This window comes from Aegilops tauschii, chromosome 1, assembly GCF_002575655.3.
Source record: "Aegilops tauschii subsp. strangulata cultivar AL8/78 chromosome 1, Aet v6.0, whole genome shotgun sequence".
NCBI lineage: Eukaryota > Viridiplantae > Streptophyta > Magnoliopsida > Poales > Poaceae > Aegilops > Aegilops tauschii.
Genome location: NC_053035.3, coordinates 20025520 through 20045161, shown reverse-complemented (window position 1 = coordinate 20045161; position 19642 = coordinate 20025520). Strand labels below are relative to the sequence as shown.

The 19642-nt window shown below is 45.7% G+C and overlaps 1 protein-coding gene across 1 annotated transcript; it reads right to left on the bottom strand.

The window, feature by feature from the left end:
• Positions 1 to 910: 910 nt before the first annotated feature.
• Positions 911 to 4337, bottom strand: LOC141026915 (uncharacterized). The gene is made up of 5 exons (XM_073503794.1): positions 3949 to 4337; positions 3230 to 3897; positions 2592 to 3133; positions 1696 to 2456; positions 911 to 1587 (listed from the first exon to the last, which is right to left on the bottom strand). Exons 1-5 carry the CDS (start codon positions 4335 to 4337, stop codon positions 978 to 980), a joined length of 2970 nt encoding a protein of 989 aa, XP_073359895.1. The 3' UTR covers positions 911 to 977.
• Between the last annotated feature and the right edge of the window lie 15305 nt (positions 4338 to 19642).

Here is a 19642-nt window from a genome sequence, read left to right as displayed (position 1 = left end):
TCGTTGTGATACTGAATGAGCTTGAGATGTACTTCTCGCCCGCGTTCTTTGACGTGATGGTGCATCTATGTGTCCATATTGCGGATGACATAATAGACCTGGGGCCGTCATTCCTGCACAACATGATGTAATTTGAGAGGATGAATGGGATCATCAAAGGATTCCTTCGTAACATGTCCCGTCCGGATGGAAGTATCAGTGTTTCGAACGAAAACTCATCAGTTACAAAGGGATTTCATTTTTTTGAACTTATTTGAACTCCAGACTTTTTGTGTGTTCAAAATGCACCATTCAAAGCCACATCATCAATTTTCAACCCTTTCTGACTTCATTTGTTATTTTTCATGCATTTACTGATTTTCATGAGCTATATGACCGTGAAATTGAAAAGCACTACAAATGAACTCGGAAAAGGTTAAAAGTTGGCATGGTGTCATCATTTCACCCACATAGCATGTGCTAAAAAGCTGATAGGGTTACGGCAAAAACTGGATGCACTTCGTGTACAAAATGGACAATCTCTTCCGAAGTATCAGGGTTTCGAACGAAAACTCATCAGTTACAAAGGGATTTCATTTTTTTGAACTTATTTGAAATCCAGACTTTTTGTGTGTTCAAAATGCACCATTCAAAGCCACATCATCAATTTTCAACCCTTTCTGACTTCATTTGTTATTTTTCATGCATTTACTGATTTTCATGAGCTATATGACTGTGAAATTGAAAGGCACTACAAATGAACTCTGAAAAGGTTGAAAGTTGGCATGGTTTCATCATTTCACCCACATAGCATGTGCTAAAAAGTTGAGAGGGTTACGGCAAAAACTGGATGCACTTCGTGTACAAAATGGACAATCTCTTTCGAAGTATCAGGGTTTCGAACGAAAACTCATCAGTTACAAAGGGCATTTCAAATGAACTACAAAAAGGTTGAAAGTTGGCATGGTACCATCATAATAGTTGTGGAGAGAAAGTCTTCACTTTTTCTTCGCTTGTGTCCTTTGCTTGTTGCGTCGTAACCATGGATAATCTTCATCGTTTATCAGGATGCTTGGATCAGCCTTGACTTTGAAGGGAGGAATTTCATGAAACTGTTCATTATCTTCAGACATGTCTGTCTTGCCCTCCACTCCCACGATGTCCCTTTTTCCTGAAAGAACTATGTGGCGCTTTGGCTCATCGTATGATGTATTCACTTCCTTATCTTTTCTTTTTCTCGGTCTGGTAGACATGTCCTTCACATAGATAACCTGTGCCACATCATTGGCTAGGACGAACGGTTCGTCAGTGTACCCAAGATTGTTCAGATCCACTGTTGTCATTCCGTACTGTGGGTCTACCTGTACCCCGCCTCCTGACAGATTGACCCATTTGCACTTAAACAAAGGGACCTTAAAATCATGTCCGTAGTCAAGTTCCCATATGTCCACTATGTAACCATAATATGTGTCCTTTCCCCTCTCGGTTGCTGCATCAAAGCGGACACCGCTGTTTTGGTTGGTGCTCTTTTGATCTTGGGCGATCGTGTAAAATGTATTCCCATTTATCTCGTATCCTTTGTAAGTCAATACAGTCAAAGATGGTCCCCTGGACAACGAGTACAGCTCATCACAAACAGTGTTGTCACCTCTGAGACGTGTTTCCAACCAACTGCTGAAAGTCCTGATGTGTTCACATGTAATCCAGTCGTCGCACTGCTCCGGGTGTTTGGAGCGCAGACTGTTCTTGTGTTCATCGACATACGGGGTCACCAAGGTAGAGTTCTGTAGAACTGTGTAGTGTGCTTGAGACCAAGAATATCCGTCCCTGCATATTATTGAGTCCCCTCCAAGCGTGCCTTTTCCAGTCAGTCTCCCCTCATACCGCGATTTAGGGAGACCTATCTTCTTAAGGCCAGGAATGAAGTCAACACAAAACCCAATGACATCCTCTGTTTGATGGCCCATGGAGATGCTTCCTTCTGGCCTAGCGCGGTTACAGACATATTTCTTTAGGAATCCCATGAACCTCTCAAAGGGGAACATATTGTGTAGATATACGGGCCCCAGAATGACAATCTCATCGACTAGATGAACTAGGACGTGCGTCATGATATTGAAGAAGGATGGTGGGAACACCAGCTCGAAACTGACAAGACATTGCGCCACAACACTCCTTAGCCTTGGTATGATTTCTGGATCGATCACCTTCTGAGAGATTGCATTGAGGAATGCACATAGCTTCACAATGGCTAATCGGACGTTTTCCGGTAGAAGCCCCCTCAATGCAACCGGAAGCAGTTGCGTCATAATCACGTGGCAGTCATGAGACTTTAGGTTCTGGAACTTTTTCTCTGGCATACTTATTATTCCCTTTATATTCGACGAGAAGCCAGTCGGGACCTTCATACTGAGCAGGCATTCAAAGAAGATTTCTTTCTCTTCTTTCGTAAGAGCGTAGCTGGCAGGACCTTCATACTGCTTCGGAGGCATGCCATCTTTTTCGTGCAAACGTTGCAGGTCCTCCCGTGCCTCAGGTGCATCTTTTGTCTTCCCATACACGCCCAAGAAGCCTAGCAGGTTCACGCAAAGGTTCTTCGTCACGTGCATCACGTCGATTGAAGAGCGGACCTCTAGCTCTTTCCAGTAGGGTAGGTCCCAAAATATAGATTTCTTCTTCGACATGGGTGCGTGTCCCTCAGCGTCATTCGGAACAGCTAGTCCGCCGGGACCCTTTCCAAAGATTACGTGTAAATCATTGACCATAGCAAGTACATGATCACCGGTACGCATGGCGGGCTTCTTCCGGTGATCTGCCTCGCCTTTGAAATGCTTGCCTTTCTTTCGACATTGATGGTTGGTCGGAAGAAATCGACGATGGCCCAGGTACACATTCTTCCTGCATTTGTCCAGGTATATACTTTCAGTGTCATCTAAATAGTGCGTGCATGCGTGGTATCCCTTGTCTGTCTGTCCTGAAAGGTTACTGAGAGCGGGCCAGTCATTGATGGTTACAAACAGCAACGCGTGCAGGTTAAATTTCTCCTGTTTGTGCTCATCCCACGTACGTACACCGTTTCCATTCCACAGCTGTAAAAGTTCTTCAACTAATGGCCTTAGGTACACATCAATGTCGTTGCCGGGTTGCTTAGGGCCTTGGATGAGAAATGGCATCATAATGAACTTCCGCTTCATGCACATCCAAGGAGGAAGGTTATACATACATAGAGTCACGGGCCAGGTGTTGTGACTGCTGCTCTGCTCCCCGAAAGGATTAATGCCATCCGCGCTTAAACCAAACCATACGTTCCTTGGGTCAGCTGCAAACTCAGCCCAGTACTTTCTCTCGATTTTTCTCCACTGCGACCCGTCAGCGGGTGCTCTCAACTTCCCGTCTTTCTTACGGTCCTCGCTTTGCCATCGCATCAACTTGGCATGCTCTTCGTTTCTGAACAGACGTTTCAACCGTGGTATTATAGGAGCATACCACATCACCTTCGCAGGAACCCTCTTCCTGGGGGGCTCGCCGTCAACATCACCAGGTTCATCTCGTCTGATCTTATACCGCAATGCACCGCATACCGGGCATGCGTTCAGATCCTTGTACGCACCGCGGTAGAGGATGCAGTCATTAGGGCATGCATGTATCTTCTGCACCTCCAATCCTAGAGGGCATACGACCTTCTTTGCTGCGTATGTACTGTCGGGCATTTCGTTATCCTTTGGAAGCTTCTTCTTCAATATTTTCAAGAGCTTCTCAAGTCCTTTGTCAAGCAAAGCATTCTCTGCCTTCCACTGCAGCAATTCCAGTACGGTACCGAGCTTTGTGTTGCCATCTTCGCAATTGGGGTACAACCCTTTTTTGTGATCCTCTAACATGCGATCGAACTTCAGCTTCTCCTTTTGACTTTCGCATTGCGTCCTTGGATTGACAATGACCCGGCGGAGATCATCATCATCGGGCACTGATTCCTCTTGATCTTCAGCAGCTTCCCCCGTTGCAGCATCATTGGGCACATTGTCTGGTTCCTCTTGATCTTCAGCAGCTTCCCCGGTTGCAGCATCACCGTATTCAGGGGGCACATAGTTGTCATCGTCCTCTTCTTCTTCGCCGTCTTCCATCATAACCCCTATTTCTCCGTGCCTCGTCCAAACATTATAGTGTGGCATGAAACCCTGGTAAAGCAGGTGGGTGTGAATGATTTTCCGGTCAGAGTAAGACTTCGTATTCCCACATGTAGGGCATGGACAACACATAAAACCATTCTGCTTGTTTGCCTCAGCCACTTCGAGAAAATCATGCACGCCCTTAATGTACTCGGAGGTGTGTCTGTCACCGTACATCCATTGCCGGTTCATCTGCGTGCATTCCGCTAAACCGTACAAATCTCAAGGAAAATGGAGCTTTGAGGTCGAGCTTCGAGAGGAGAAAGCTTAACTACTGTGGCTCGGGCATTTCATGGAACACCTCATGTGCATAGGAGGTGAGCCAGAGCACCACAAAGCCCTCCCCTCACCGGCCAGAGAAAAACAGAGCACTGGAGTGCTCTGCTCGCGGGCGAGGGGTATATATAAGCACCTCATTGGTCCCGGTTCGTGGCATGAACCGGGAGTAAAGGGGGCGCATTGGTCCCGGTTGGTGGCACCAACCGGGGCTAAAGGGGGGGCATTGGTCCCGGTTGGTGCCACTAACCGGTACCCATGCCCACCTTTAGTCCCGGTTGGTGCCACCAACCGGGACCAAAGGACATGTGCTGCCCGCATCGCGGCCAAAGTTTAGTCCCACCCCGCTAGTTGAGAGAGCTCGAGAGTGGTTTATAAGCGCTGCTGCGCCCACCCTCTTGAGCTCCTCTCAACTGCAGGCTTTCGGGCCTAACCGTTCTCTTTGCCTGTGGGGCCTACTGGGCCTTCTGCGGGCCTGAATCCTGGCCCATGGATGGCATTCAAGTCGTATTCACGCCGTGGTGGCCCAGTAGGTGGCATAATTTTTTTCCCTGTTTTTTGTTTTCTCTTTTGCTTTATTTATTTTGTTTTGTTTCTACTTACAACAAAAAACTTATTTATTTTATTCAATTTTGTTTCAAATTACTTATGTATTTTACTTTATTTATTTTATTTTTATTTATTTTACTGCTGCTATTTTTATTTATTTTACTACTGCTATTTTTATTTATTTTATTAAGGTTTATTTATTTTATTTACTATAGTTTATTTTATTTTATTAAGGTTTATTTATTTTTATTTATTTTATTAAGGTTTATTTATTTTATTTACTATAAAAAATGAACATAGATGCGCCAATAGAGAAAATTCAACCTAAATTCATAATAAATTTCTATGAAATTCAAAGAAATTTACTCTGAATTTAGGTCAAATTCCCTGTATAAGGGCATCTATTTTCACTTTGAGAGGAGCTCAACAAGGCAGAGAGGGACGGGCTTATAAACCGGTGTGAGCGCCGTTCGGTTGGCGAGGTGGGACTAAACTCTGGCCGCAACTAGGACCAACCCTTTAGTCCCGGTTTGTGGTATGAACCGGGGCTAAAGGGTGAGCCTCTGGTCCCGGTTCAAGCCACCACCCAGGAGCAATGGTGGTGGGCCAGGAGCGAGGCCCATTGGTCCCGGTTTGTCCCACCAACCGGGACCAAAGGGGCCGGACGAACCGGGACCAATGCCACCACGAGGCCCGGCAGGCCCCTGGCCGCACAAACCGGGACCAATGCTCACATTAGTCCCGGTTCGTGACTGAACCGGGACTAATGTGAATATTGCCCTGTGACCAAAGCCCAGTTTTCTACTAGTGCTGAATCCTACGGCCCGTATATGGCCCATGGTTGTTGTGGCTACTAGCAAACCATGGAAAAAGAAGACTAGGAAATAAATAAGGCCGAAACGAACGCTAGGCTATTTAGGCGATTGCACAGATTACATCCACTCGGCATCAAAGATCGCCACCAGTGCAAATATAGGGAACACCCTACACTATACAAAAATGGCTTGCTATTTTCTTCAGCCGGTGGCAGCACGTTAAGAATAAATTTTGTATCGCACCAAAACAAATTACAACTATATAACAAAAGGAAGGTTGGCATAAAACTTAACAGTCTAGCAGATAAATGCACCACCAGAAGTTCAGAAGCTCAGTTCATTTGACCTGACTGTCACGTTTTCATGCTGTATTGTCCGATGGAGCACCATAACCCTCGCCTTCATTTCTCCTAGGCTCCTGAACAACATAGCAAATGTCTGATAGTCTGGATTCAAAACCATGCATATCTTGATGACATCGAACGATGTCTCTCCTTGTTTCACAAAGGGTCTCTGTTAGGGAATGGACTTGTGTCTAGAGCGCAGATACAACATTGCTTTGAGCTTGCATATCTTGATCATGAGGAAGTTTGGACAAGATTGCCTTAACAACCAACCCAGTGTTACGCAGGAACGTGCTTTTGGCACTGTTAGTGGACAGGTACTGACCCACTGCAGCAAGAGCTAACATTGCGGTTATAGTTGCCTCGCCACCTTCAGAAGGTGGCGGTTCCACCATTTTTTCCATAGCTCGCTGAAAAGTTGAGTTTTTCCATTAGTAGTACCAGAACAGAAGATAATAAGGAGGCAGCAAAACCAAACAAAATAGCTTTGGTCTATATACAGACCTTATTCTGGTGAACCCATGTAAAATATTAGTTGTATTTTATTGCAAACCATGCAGTTCAAGGCACAAATTAGAGTAAGTAGTAGTTAAAAGGCATGAGGATTAAGGACTTACAACAGCGGCTTTGACTGGTGTAGTCATGCCCTTCTTCTTGCTGGCGTGACAGTCCTTGAAGATTTCCACAACATTTGGTTCAGGTACTTTTTGGTCCTTGCGGGCTTTCCTCTGCATTTGGAACAAGTCAATATAGATCTGATAATATGGTACAGCGAAAAGAGTGAAACAACATCTCATTACAAGAGCCTCGAAGTGTGCAATATAGCTACGAGATCTTGTCGTCTGTTGGAATTTCACTTTCGTACGGTTGGCCTTGTTCTTTGAACAGTTCACCTACAAGAAGATAGATTTGTGAGGCACATGCGTAAATAGGTCTTCAACATGCGATCTGATCACATATATATATAATGTACCTGATACTTCGGATCAGACCAGTGTTTAAAGAGGCCCCTCCAGTCTTCATCCGATATATTTTCCACTAGAGATGTTTGGGAAAGTTCACTGTTAGCCTTGCCTTCAAAGTGAGTTTTCCTCAAGTTATACCGATACTGTTGCAGAGCAGACTTGAAAACATGGGGGCAACTTGTCTGGTTGCATCATCTTGGCTATCCAACTTGAACCTCATCTGTTGAAAAATATGGGAGTCTCATTATCAGCAACCTAGAAAGTATGGGATAGAGCAAGACGATATTACTAGTTTCCATACATAACCATACTTACAGATAAATGGTCGAGGAAGGTGTTGAACTGGGTTTCATCTTTGTCAGTCCTGTACTGAATCCATGTTGGGAGGATACGTACATGACACCTCACGGCAACCGCTGCCTCTGATACTAACTTGGCTGACTCTGTAGCATCACATGCCCTTTTTAAACCTGCCTCAAAACGGATCTCCATTCTTCCTCCTCTAGATTTAGTTAACCTATCGAGCATTATCCCTGATGTTTGTTTCCTCTTGTGCCTAGGTGCTAGTCCAACAACGAACATAGGAAGTGTTACTGTACATCAAACTGTGACACTACATATAAAGAAGCATGCAACTGTAACTTGACTCCAGCAACTACCTTCTTGCTGTTGAAGCTCACAAGGTTCATCTGATATTGCCAACTCGTCTTGTGTCAAGAGTGCTTGGGAAGTAGTGTCAGGTGGCAAAAGAGCTTGGGAATGTGCTGCTAGCTCAGTTGACGCACGAGTTACTCGTGCAGCTGGTAGTACTGTGGTAGGTGTTGCAAGAACTAGGGTTGTCTCTGCTTGTTTGGTGGCAGCTATTTGTTTCTGTTTAGCTTTTTTTGCAGCTCGTGTAGCATGGGATGCCCTGTTTGTAGAATTTTCCGTTGGACATTGACCTTCTATTGCACCATCAGTACCAGCAGAATCTGCAGGATTCATCCACTTCTCATTCCCTGCCATTCTGTGTTTCTTCCTCTTTCTCTGTGCCATGTTAAGTCGAGCCGACAAGAAAAACGAATAACAATTTAGTTCTTCAGAACAAATTGATGCGTGATGCAGACGAGCTGAACATTGATGTTAGACAACCACATGATAGGAGGATGTAATATGTACGAAAAATAGGACGGAAGAGATAACCAGAACTATGATGTGTAAACTAAGAAGAACACATTTCACCAAATTAGAAGCAATGCAATGGAAGGTAGACACCATTTGAAAGATGCTACAAATATCGCTCTGCCAAGTTAATAGTGTCTCATCATAAATGGCGTTTTAAACAAATGTGAAGCAGTACAAGAAATAAATCATATGCAAGATGCAAACAACATCACACTACCATGTTAGAGGTCCCTCGTCATTAGTGCCATTGCATATTCACAGCATTGCATATTCACAGCTTATGATGTGTAAACTAAGGAGAAGGCATTTCAACAAATTAGAAGCAATGAAAGCTAGACACCATATGAAAGATGCAACGAATATCACTCTACCAAGTTAAAACTGTCTCGTCATAAGTGCCATTTCAACAAATTAGTAGTACAAGCTAGAAAAGAATGCGAGATGTAACCTATATCACACTCCGAAGTCAAACATGTCTTATGATAAGTGATTGCTGCAGGTTACACAACAGTAGTAATTTGATGTAAGAACATGGTGTGATAGACAGATATTGTATGTTCTAGAAACAGGAACACGTGTCTTATTCAAGTATAATGTGTAAAGTAAGCAGATGGAATTCAACAAAAGTAGAAGCAATACAAGCTAGACATCACACATAACATGCAAACACATATAACAGTGTCAAGTTAGAGGGAGCACCGGTGATGGTGCACTAGGGGAGACGTGCTCACCATAAACACAGCTTTGTTGAGTGTCTATGCATGTGTTGTACTGGAAATCATCTTTATCCGCTGCCTTGCTAACTTCCTTCCGCTTTATTGATTTTGAATTGTCAAGTAAAACCGACAAGAAAAAGCAATAAAATTCTCTCTTCAGAACTCATTCATGCATGATACTGACAATCACTACTTTGATGTAAGGCAAACACATGATACCAGGATGAAATATGTACGGAAAACAGGACGGCATGGCATGTTCACAACTGTTTGTGTAAACTAAGCAGAAACCATTCCAACAAATAAGAAGCAATGCAAGCTAGACACCACATGAAAGATGCAGCCAATATGACTCTGCCAAGTTAAAAGCGTCCCATCATAAATGGAATTTCAACAAATTAGAAGCAGCGCATGCTATAAATCATATGAAAGATGCAACTAATATCGCACTGCATATACTAAAGGTGTCTCGTCATATTGATTGATGGGGGATACAAAAATAACAATAGTTTTATGTAAGGACATGCTTAGATAGATGTACTATGTACTAAATACAAAGGCATGTCACATTAACAGGTATAATGTATAAGCTAAGCAGACTAGCACATGCAGTTTAACCAGATTGGAAGAATTACAATCTAGACACCATATGCAACATGCAAACACATATCACGCTGCCAAGTTAGAGCAAGCACCTTCGATGCTAGTGTAGGGGAAATGCTGTAATCAACTACAGAGCTACATTCACTATCTTCATCTAGCCTTGCTTTTTCTTGAGAATCATGTCGGGAGGCTGACGCTGCATTCTTTAAATGAGGAGTAGTCCACTTGTCTGCCTACCTCATCATAAGTGATTGATGAGGGATACACAAGAACATTAGTTTGATGTAAGAACATGGTTAATACACAGATGTACTAGTATGTACCAAAAACAGAAATGCATGTCATATTCAAAGGTATAATGTGTAAGCTAAGCCCATGCCCTTTAACCAAATTGGAAGCAATACAAGCTAGACATCCGGTTGGAGTGGTGAGCATGATCATCTAGGACCTGAGAGCCTAGTGGGAGGCGGGCTGCTTCGCCACCATCGCGGCTTTTTAATTGGCTTCCAGGTGATGCCTGTCTTTGCTGGGCTTGTCACTGGCTCGGCCAGTGCCCTGACTAGCTATTTGTCAAAATATATTTCCTTATCTTAATAAAGACCGACTTTGGCCTTTCGAATACAAGCTAGACAGCATATGGAACATGCAACCACATATGACACCGCGAAGTTAAAGGAAGCACCTGGGATGGTGGTTCATTTCGAGCGAGTTCATCAACTACAGAGCTACATTTACCATCTCCATCTGCTGAAACTGCACCCTTTATAGCGCTATAACGTGTCATGCCTAGCCGCGTAGAAAGCTGGCACAACTTGTATCTTTTCTTTTTTGCTTCTGTCGAGGTAGACTCTGAAATACCCTTGCATAAAAACACAATAGTGAGAATATGGGTGAAGTGTGTGCAGAACTAGTGCACTGTAAAAGTAGCAGATAGCAGGTGGCTGAAAAAGAAACGACAGGAGACATATTTTAGCTCTACAACATTGCATGGCAAACAAAATTAGATTCTACTCCGTATGATATTTTAATATATGAGAAGAGGAAATGCAGGTACTCCTCCAGCACACCACCACATGTGGTCATATCTAAGATAACCGTCGACTGAAAATAGTCGATTTTTTTAATGAACCGTCCGATCTATAAGGAACAGCCAGATGGCCTTCGTCTACCTCCCGCCAGTCACTGTTGACGATCTTTCTCGAACCGCCAGCAACCACCGGCCCAGACCCCTGCCTCCGCCGCCCCGCCCTCCACTCGACATCACACCCCCGCCGTGCTTGGCATCGCCCCCATGCCATCCCTTTAATCCCGGCCGACCTCCAGATCGGGCGCCAGTAGCTCTAGGCCCCACACGGCCCTAAGATAAACACCAAGGCGCTGCTTCCCCGGCGTAATAGGCGTACTAGGGCCTGTTACGCCGAGGAATGCTTTCGTTAATTGGGAATCAACTGACCAGAAATTGAAATTCAGGGGGGCGACGGACCTCTAGCTAAGGTGAAATAGTATATGAGGAGAAACCTTGTGCATCGCGAGTTACTAGGAACATCTAGTATGAAGAAGAAGCGGTCTACTAGTGTCTTCTGTGGGATGAATACCGTGCAAGCAGACACGTAAGATTTGCACAAATAAGGGAAGAGGAGTACCCTTATCGGTTGCCAGTGTGGTCTCCTCCATATGTCGCGGGGATCTTCTTTTTTCTCCTGGGGGAACCGATGTTTTGGAGAGCCGTGGATCCTTGGACAAACCCATGGCCAAATTGCTGACTATGTTGCCGTGGCCGTATATTGGCGGAGGGGAAGCAGATCCGAGGTGGCGAAGGATGGCGTAGAAGGAACAGCTCCGGTGCGGTGGATGGTGGAGAAGTCGGAGCGGCAGAGGTGAGGCGCAGGACGGCGTGCTTGAACTGGCTCGGGTACGGACGGCTCGGCCTCGGCTTCAACTACTAGCCGTGGAGGGCGTTGCGGTTGAGGTTGCGGTGGACGACGACGTCAGGGTTTCGGCTTCGGCGTGATGGAGGAGGGCGGCGGTTGATGGGTGGGATGGGGTGGCGGACGGAGGACGCCGGGGTTTCGCGGCTGGTGCAGAGGTAGTTTTGGCGCCCACGGAGTACGAATGGGGAATCGGACGGGGTGGGGGGAACCATGTTTCGGTCGGGGACGCGCTTGTTTTTGGCTTTTTTGAACAGAAGATGGGACGCGCTTGTTTGATATTTGGGGAAAGTACAAACTTTGCCCCCCTCTTAAATTTCCGACCTACTGCGGGTCGGGGGTAGGATGGTAATCCCAGGTGTCCCAAATAGTGGGCGGGAGCGATTTCGGCCGCGCGCATGTGTGCTTAGGCGGCCATTGTGTATGAATGTTTTTCGGAGGCGGTTGCGTGGCGTCTAGATGAAGCTACAAACCTACCCCGGTTTAGACCTTTGGACGTCGGGCCGGTAGGTTTCACGGGTCGAAGTTATTAGAAAAGGAATTTCCTTGTACTACCAAACATTGGTCTCACGCGGTTTCGGGCGAGTAGAGGCTCTTTTGGCGCTTCGTTCGAAATTTTGAAACACAAGAATTCATGTTTAGAGTACTCTTGAACTATGAGGATTGACCTAAATAGACAACGTTATATTTGACCTTGTATGATTGAAAACCTCATTAAATTATCCGCTTCTTTTTGAAATTTTGAAACTTGAAAATCCTATAACTACGATTATTTTGGAATGGAGGAGCTAAATTTGAATCTATTTTGTACACGACTACATATGCTATTATGTACAAAATCAGAGCAAAGATTGGTGCCCCCATAATTTAGGTATGATTTACAAATGCCATGATATCAAATTCAAATAATTGAATGGACTTCATGTTGAATTCGATTTTTTAAACCACCTTAAGTTGAATTCAAATGTATGCTAGTTCATAGGTAGCTATTTATAATGTTCATTATGTAACTTTCGTATCTATAATATGCTTTACACACACAACATGAACTATACTCACGTTTATATTCGATTGCTAAAGCGATGCATTGTCTGGAGTTCAAAATACTAACTATGTGGATCAATTGTGTCGAATAATAACATAGACATGCTCAAATTCGATAGAATCTAGATGTCTCATGGATCAATGACTGTTCCTTGCGCGAATTGCAAATATCATGATCCCATCCTAATATTTGGATACAATTTATATCTTTAATCAATGTGTACAGCAGTCTTTTATGTGTAGTTTCACTCTCCATCGGTGGTCTCTCACACATGCTCACACACTCTCTCCCGAGGTGTCTTTCTCGCACACATGCTCTAGATATAACCCTCCCTCCCTCTCGTAACCATTTACAACAGTTTTCACTAACCTTTATCACAAGCACTCTTCCTCTCGCAAGCATACACACACACACAATCCCCATCGACCCTTTCTATATGCATGGACCTGCCTATGTGTCTCATGTACGCACATTATCTTTAGGCCTGTCTCTCACGCATTATCTCACACCTCTCTTCCTAATCGACGAGTATGATTCTAGCAGAGCATTCTGTAGGATGCCCCTTAAAGTTAGGTTGGATGAATAGTAATATCGGAGATAAAGGGGTTACCTTAGTCCGAGAACCTAGGGTTACAAATCCTAGCCGGCTTTGTCAGTGGACACAGAGTCCTTCACAATTCTGCTATCTTTGTCTTGTGCGACTAGTCATCCATGGGTCTTCCTAAATGCGTCACGGGCCGACCAATGTGGCGCAGGACGGAACGGAACGAAGGGCCTCACCTCAACCCACCGGACCTCACGCGGTGACACACCCTCTACCCCCACGTCTCGTTATCTTCTCACACCCACACATACCAACACAAACACCATACACAATTTTTTTTCTCCTGGTGCCTCTATCCCCTCCCCCCTTGCATATACACACTCAAGGGAGGGGAATCTCTCGTTGTGACGTCATATTCGTCTCTCTCTCTCTAGGCCACTCTCATCTCTCGTGCTATCTCTCCCACGCCCCCCCCCCGCCGGCCCCTCTATCCATGCCTCTCTCGAATACGTAATACACACACATACCTCTCTAGGCCCCGCCAAATGCATCAACTACACATTCCCACATGTTACATCATGTACCCCATTGATCTAAAAAGCCCTCTCTTCACGTTAATTTTGCATACAACATTCCTTTTGAATAAAGTGTGGCCAAAAAAATTATTTTACAATTTCTACATATATACAACATTACAAAGTTATATGGAGGAGTATGAACGCTAATTTGATTGCATGGTGCCCACAATGATATTTATTCCGCACTGTGAATTTGTATATTTTTATACTATATATCAAGTTAGTCATAATAAAGAGAAACGAAGAGCATCTCTCTCTCCATCGCATACCCCCCTGTACGCCCCTTTCACGTATGCACACAAACTATATCCAGGTCCTCTAAAAGTAAGCCCTCAGCACATTCACGCATGTTTCATCTTTCTCTCGCGATATATACAATGACGATCATTGTATTTGAAGCGAAAGCACGATACGTACATTGGACTTCAGAATCCACTCATTACAGTCACCATTTACGTTTAGTGGTTATTATATGGTCACTGGCTCACCGTACAACTCTGTATTTGCTCAAGACATGACTAGTTGACCAGTTAAATGCTCCACATGGCACCTCCAGTGTTGCATCACATTATCTCACTACCATCATGCCCACCTGTCGGCTTGTATATACTCTACATCTACACTCTTATAAAATACACTCTCATAAAAAACAGAGTTGGTGATGATGGTGTGCCTGCCATCCTGCAATATAGGCCATCCGATTTATATCTAACGGATAGGAAAGAATCTATGGCAATTTTGCAAAAAGGTACCCACACACCTCTCCACATTTGCAAATAAGGCCTTCCCTCATTCATCCTTTTCTCTCACAAGATAAACTAGTCATACAAATGCATCTTGATGTTACGTGCAACGCACGGGCATCTTGCTAGTAAGAATGAAAACAAACGACAAAAAAATATTTGGACGGTGGTTCGAAGTCATGACCGCGGGCACAGCGGACAAGGTGGCCTTGTATTGGTATGCTGAGCCGTCTGTTTTAACACACAGGAGCTGGTGTGGTGATTGTACACAAACGCACGCATGCACATGAACTGCATGCACGCAACACTCACACAGACACATGCACCCACGCACGCACACAACACTCACACGTACACACGCAGCCACGCACGCACGCAACACTCACACGCACACACGCACGCATGCATGCACACACCAGTACACCATACGACCAACACACACTCTCACGCTCAAGTGCTCAACCTACACGTGCATGCGCACACATCAGGCCCTGACAGACATATACACAACCAGGTGATTCCCGCGCACGGGTCGGAGTCTTGTCACGCCTGTGTAAATTTGTGTTTATCTGACCTTTTCCCTATGCGAACTGACAGGTGGGACCCACAAGGAACGTGGTCAATTTAACTAGTCAACATGGCGCCATGCAGACTATTTGGCCGGTCAACAAAGTGCAATCCGATGCTGAACCGTGAGCAAGTGACCGTATAATCACCGCAAAACGTATATAGTGACCGTAATCAGCTTATTTTGAGGTTCGGTGACCGTATTACGCTTTTCTCTCTGTAGGCCCTCCAAAACTACATCTCTACACGTCTCGCATGTTACATCTAACAACTATGCAATACAGCACTACTACTACACTCTAACACAATAAATCATATGTGTTTTTAGTTTTACTAGATATCATATTGTTACTTAATTATTCAGTTTGCATACGTTAAAATTGCCTTTGAAATGTATGGCGAGTATCATCTACCGCGCGGGAAAATCCCGCCCTTTCCTGTTTAATCGGGTTTGTATCGATGGATTGTGCGAAACAGCAAAACTATAGTACTATACAGTACAAGTGACAGTTTACTGGGCCGTCGTGTCGTCTACTCCTCCGTCATAAGAGTGGAGCGCTCGCTTTCATAAATCTTCTAGTCCCTTTCGCCGAAATGTGGGACATCAAGCTACCGGGTCCACGTGCCATACCGGAATACAGTGCAGAGCAGCCGGGGTGAAGCACCGAAGTCATGGCGCCGACGTAATAATGAGCAATGAGGCGTCAAATCACAAAGTTGCACCTTTCCCGCAGTTAAGTTGGAGGGACAAAGTAATAATGCTAAAAAAAGAAGTTGGAGGGACGAAGCAACCGTCATTTCACTCGTTGCTGAATCCGCTTCTCCCTCATCTTCTCTTCAACCTAACCACGTGTTGCTTCTACCATTGGTCTGCCTCATGTGCGACACGGATCGGCTTGGTGAAGCACTGACACGTGGGACCGCATGTTAGCAAACCGCCAGGACAACGTCCTCTAAAAATAAGAAACCTCCCCCGCCATCCGCGCGGCAAAATCACCTCCTTTTTACTAATCTTGATTCTATAATTTTTTAGATTAATATAATTGAGATTTGTATAGATAGCACACAGGAGCAAAACCAAGTGGTATGGTTAAGGGCATCCACAATGTGTAGCCAAATGTGAAAATAGCTTTTCGCATCGTGGGAACCATTGTGGACGGTGTTGCCAAAGCCAAAAAGATGGAACCGAAGCTCCCTGATTGATTGATTGAAGGAATAGAAAAATGCAACGTCTCTCCTCTTTCTCCCATGATTGGACGCATGTAGTACAATATAGAGCACAGAGTCTACTCCCTTGTCCCTTCTATCACAAATCACAAAGCAGTGAGGCGTCAAATCACAAAAGCACGGACGAAGCAACCATCATTTCACTCTTCGCTGACTCCGCTTCTCCATCGTCTTCTTCCAGAAACCATCTCACCGCACTAAGCTGGACGGACGACGCTATTCTGTACTAGTAGTATTAGTACATTTACGCGTCCTTTGGTTCAACGGACTTCCTACATGCAAATAAGGCGGTTGTCTCGGCTTGCAGGCGGCACTTGCGAATGACTTACCATGGTCTCCCTCAAGGCCTCAATGGTGTTCTCCGTCGAACGCACTTCGCCAAACCACAACATTCGAGATATCATCGACGTCACCGCAATGGGGAAGGAAGTCAAATATAGTTACTACCTCCATTTTTTTGTACACAAGGCCAGTATATCAAAATTACAATTTGCAAAAGGCCACTAACACTAATCGAGGCAAAATTGATGGGGTTCGCCTCGTAGTAGCAACCAAGGACATTAATATCCCCTGCATGCATGTGGAAGCGAGAAGGTTGGTTTGCATGGCGCTACATTAATCAAGCGATGAGGAGTGAGATGGTTAGCTCTTTGGTCTTTGGAGAAAAAAATACGCATTAATTGACACGTGGAACGAGGATTTGTATTGATTAAATCCCGCGAAGGAAAACCCCCCTTTCTTTTTTAACACTAGTACGTACATACTTATCCTATTTGTGTCAAGGCCTTGCATTGCCATACTTCGCCACACATTTTTGCCAAGCTTGCCTAAAGTTTTCAAAATGAGAAGGAGGTACACTTGCGCACGGTTGTCGCGGTCGCACCGCACCCTCACACGGTCGCTCCTGCACGCCGCGGTCGCACCGCACCCTCACACAGTCGCTCATGCACGCCGCAAACCCAACCAAGGGAACACACCCTCACTGACACGTGCTGTCGCATGTGAACAAACCAAACTTAGCCATCCTACCGCTCACACATAATTTTCGTTCATAGAGTATGTTTATCCAACCGCATGTCGGGGAGTATCCGTACGGCCTGTGCGGTGGTCTGTTGGTGAAGAAGAAGAGGTGAGGAAGAAGGGTTAGGAGATGTAGGATATTCATCCAACCGCCTGAAATGGTAGACTGACCCAAGTCAGGCAACATGCATAACAAATAAATTTTTTTACACATCAAAAGATCCATAAAAACAACAACATAAAGAAAAACTATCACTGCTCGCTGAACGAGGCGGCCTCATCGTCTTTGGCTGCCGGCGCGAACCAGCCATAGCTGCCGATGTGTGTCTCCGCACCGTGGTTGTCCTCGCCCTCTAGCTACTCGTTCACGCGGAGCGTGCGGGCGCTCTGCACGGACGAGAGCACAGCCCGGTTCAAGTCGAGGACGTCCGGTTCTGCCTGCAGGAGGGCCTCGATGGCAGCGGCATCCGCGCGCTCCGCGTCGAGTCGAGCCTCCATCGCCCGGTTCAAGTCCAGGACATCCGGTTCCGCCTGCAGGAGGGCGTCGATGAGAGCGGCATCCGCGCGCTCCGCGTCGAGTCGATCTTCTGCCGCCCGGTTCAAGTCCAGGACGTCCGGTTCCGCCTGCAGGAGGGCCTCGATGGCAGCGGCATCCGCGCGCTCCGCCTCAAGTTGAGCCTCCGCTGCCCGGTTCACATCCACGACATCCGGTTCCGCCTGCAGGAGAGCCTCGATGGCAGCGGCATGCGCGCGCTCCGCGTCGAGTTGAGCCTCTGCCTCCCGGTCCTCCTTTAGTATCGCCATGTTGAACCGCTTGTCCGCCTGCACCATGGGGGACTCGGACGCCGGCACGAAGTCGACGTCCATCGTCTCATACCCATCGATGGCCTTCTGCGCCGCGACCTCCGCCATGAACATTGGATCGGTTCCTCCTCCTCGTAGCTTCGCTCCAGTGAACTCGCGGATTGGCCCGCCGCAAAACGAGCTTCGGAACGGAGGTCTGTGGCGCCGACCGCCGCCGCGATTTCTGCGTGGCGCTCCGGCGTCAGCATCTTGTAGTAAGTGATCTTGTGGCGCACCATGGCTTTCCGGCGAACTAGGGGGCGCTTGATGCGGGCTAGGGGATCGAAAGGTGGGGGAATGGGCTGGAGATTAGGTGTGGTTTTAGGGCAGTGGCTGGCGTAGGCCGAGCAGTGAAGGTTCTGGTGTGAATAGTGGTTCCGGTGACGACCGGTCAATCGGTTTTGACTGTACATCGCTCTTGTCGCGTTCGTGTTGCAGCCGGGCACACTGGACCCTCCACGCCGCTCACCGAATGGAACACGCTTCGTCTTGCGTCTTCGCTCGCTTGTGAGACCGCAGTTGAGAGGAAACCGACGTCCATCCCCCTCCCCCGCCCACGTCATTTAATGTACCACCACTCCCTCCGTTTTATGCGGAGTAAATAAAAACAGAGGGAGTATACTACGGATGAGGATACCCTGACGTGGCCGAACCCATTAAGTAACTGACATGTGGGGCCTAGCAAGCATGGGGTCCGCCAGTAAGTGACCGAAAGGGAGGGTAAGGCAGGGATACCTACGCCAGAGGATCCACTTCGACTACTACTCCCTCCTTCCAATTACTATACAGGGCCTAATGCGTTTTTCGAGGCTAACTTTGACCAAATGTTAAGAGTAATAATATATGACATGCAACTTACACAAAGCATACGGTCAAATTCAATGTGAAAGGAGTTTCCAATGATATAATTTTCACATTATACATCTCATGTACTATTAATCTTGTCAATAGTCAAATGCGGTTTTAAAAACGCATTAGAGCATGGTTAATAATATAGCCAGTCGATGGCTATGAGGGACTGCCATGTCATCTATAGCCATCATCTATTATATGCACTCATAAAGTAGTGTGGGCTACAAGGTTGGCTATTTCCCGCAAAAAAATATATAAGGTTGGATATTGTATTAGTACTTTTTTCCATTTCCTGTCTATCTCTTTCTTCATATTTATGGTATTTAACTAGGAATGTGTATATAGCTAGGCTCTTGCATGAGAGCTCACTCCCCTTACTTTTTCACATCTCTCTCCTCCACATAGGCCCTATATAAATGGAAGGAGGGAGTACTACTATGAGCATTGCATACTCTAGTACAGATGTTGTCAGTGCTCCACGTGTACTATTGGACAGGGAGCTTAAAAAAGTTACTATTGGACTGGCTATATGTGGCGAAATCCTAGTAGGAATAGCAGGCGCGAGAACAAGCACATTCACGTGGATGAAAACATATTGGAAACCATCTCGAGTACAAATCTAGGAGTACGTACGAATCTAACAATATTGATTAGGCGTTGTTGAATGTTGATACTTTTTTCATCAAAGTAGAGATACTTTGACTACACATAAAACTTA

Coding starts and splice junctions, on each gene's coding strand:
- LOC141026915 (XM_073503794.1), bottom strand. CDS start 4,337: ATGAACCGGCAATGGATGTACGGTGACAGACACACCTCCGAGTACATT. Junction 2,457..2,591: donor AGGTCCGCTCTTCAATCGAC/GTGATGCACGTG, acceptor CCTCCGAAGCAG/TATGAAGGTCCTGCCAGCTA. Junction 1,588..1,695: donor CGCTCCAAACACCCGGAGCA/GTGCGACGACTG, acceptor CTCGTTGTCCAG/GGGACCATCTTTGACTGTAT.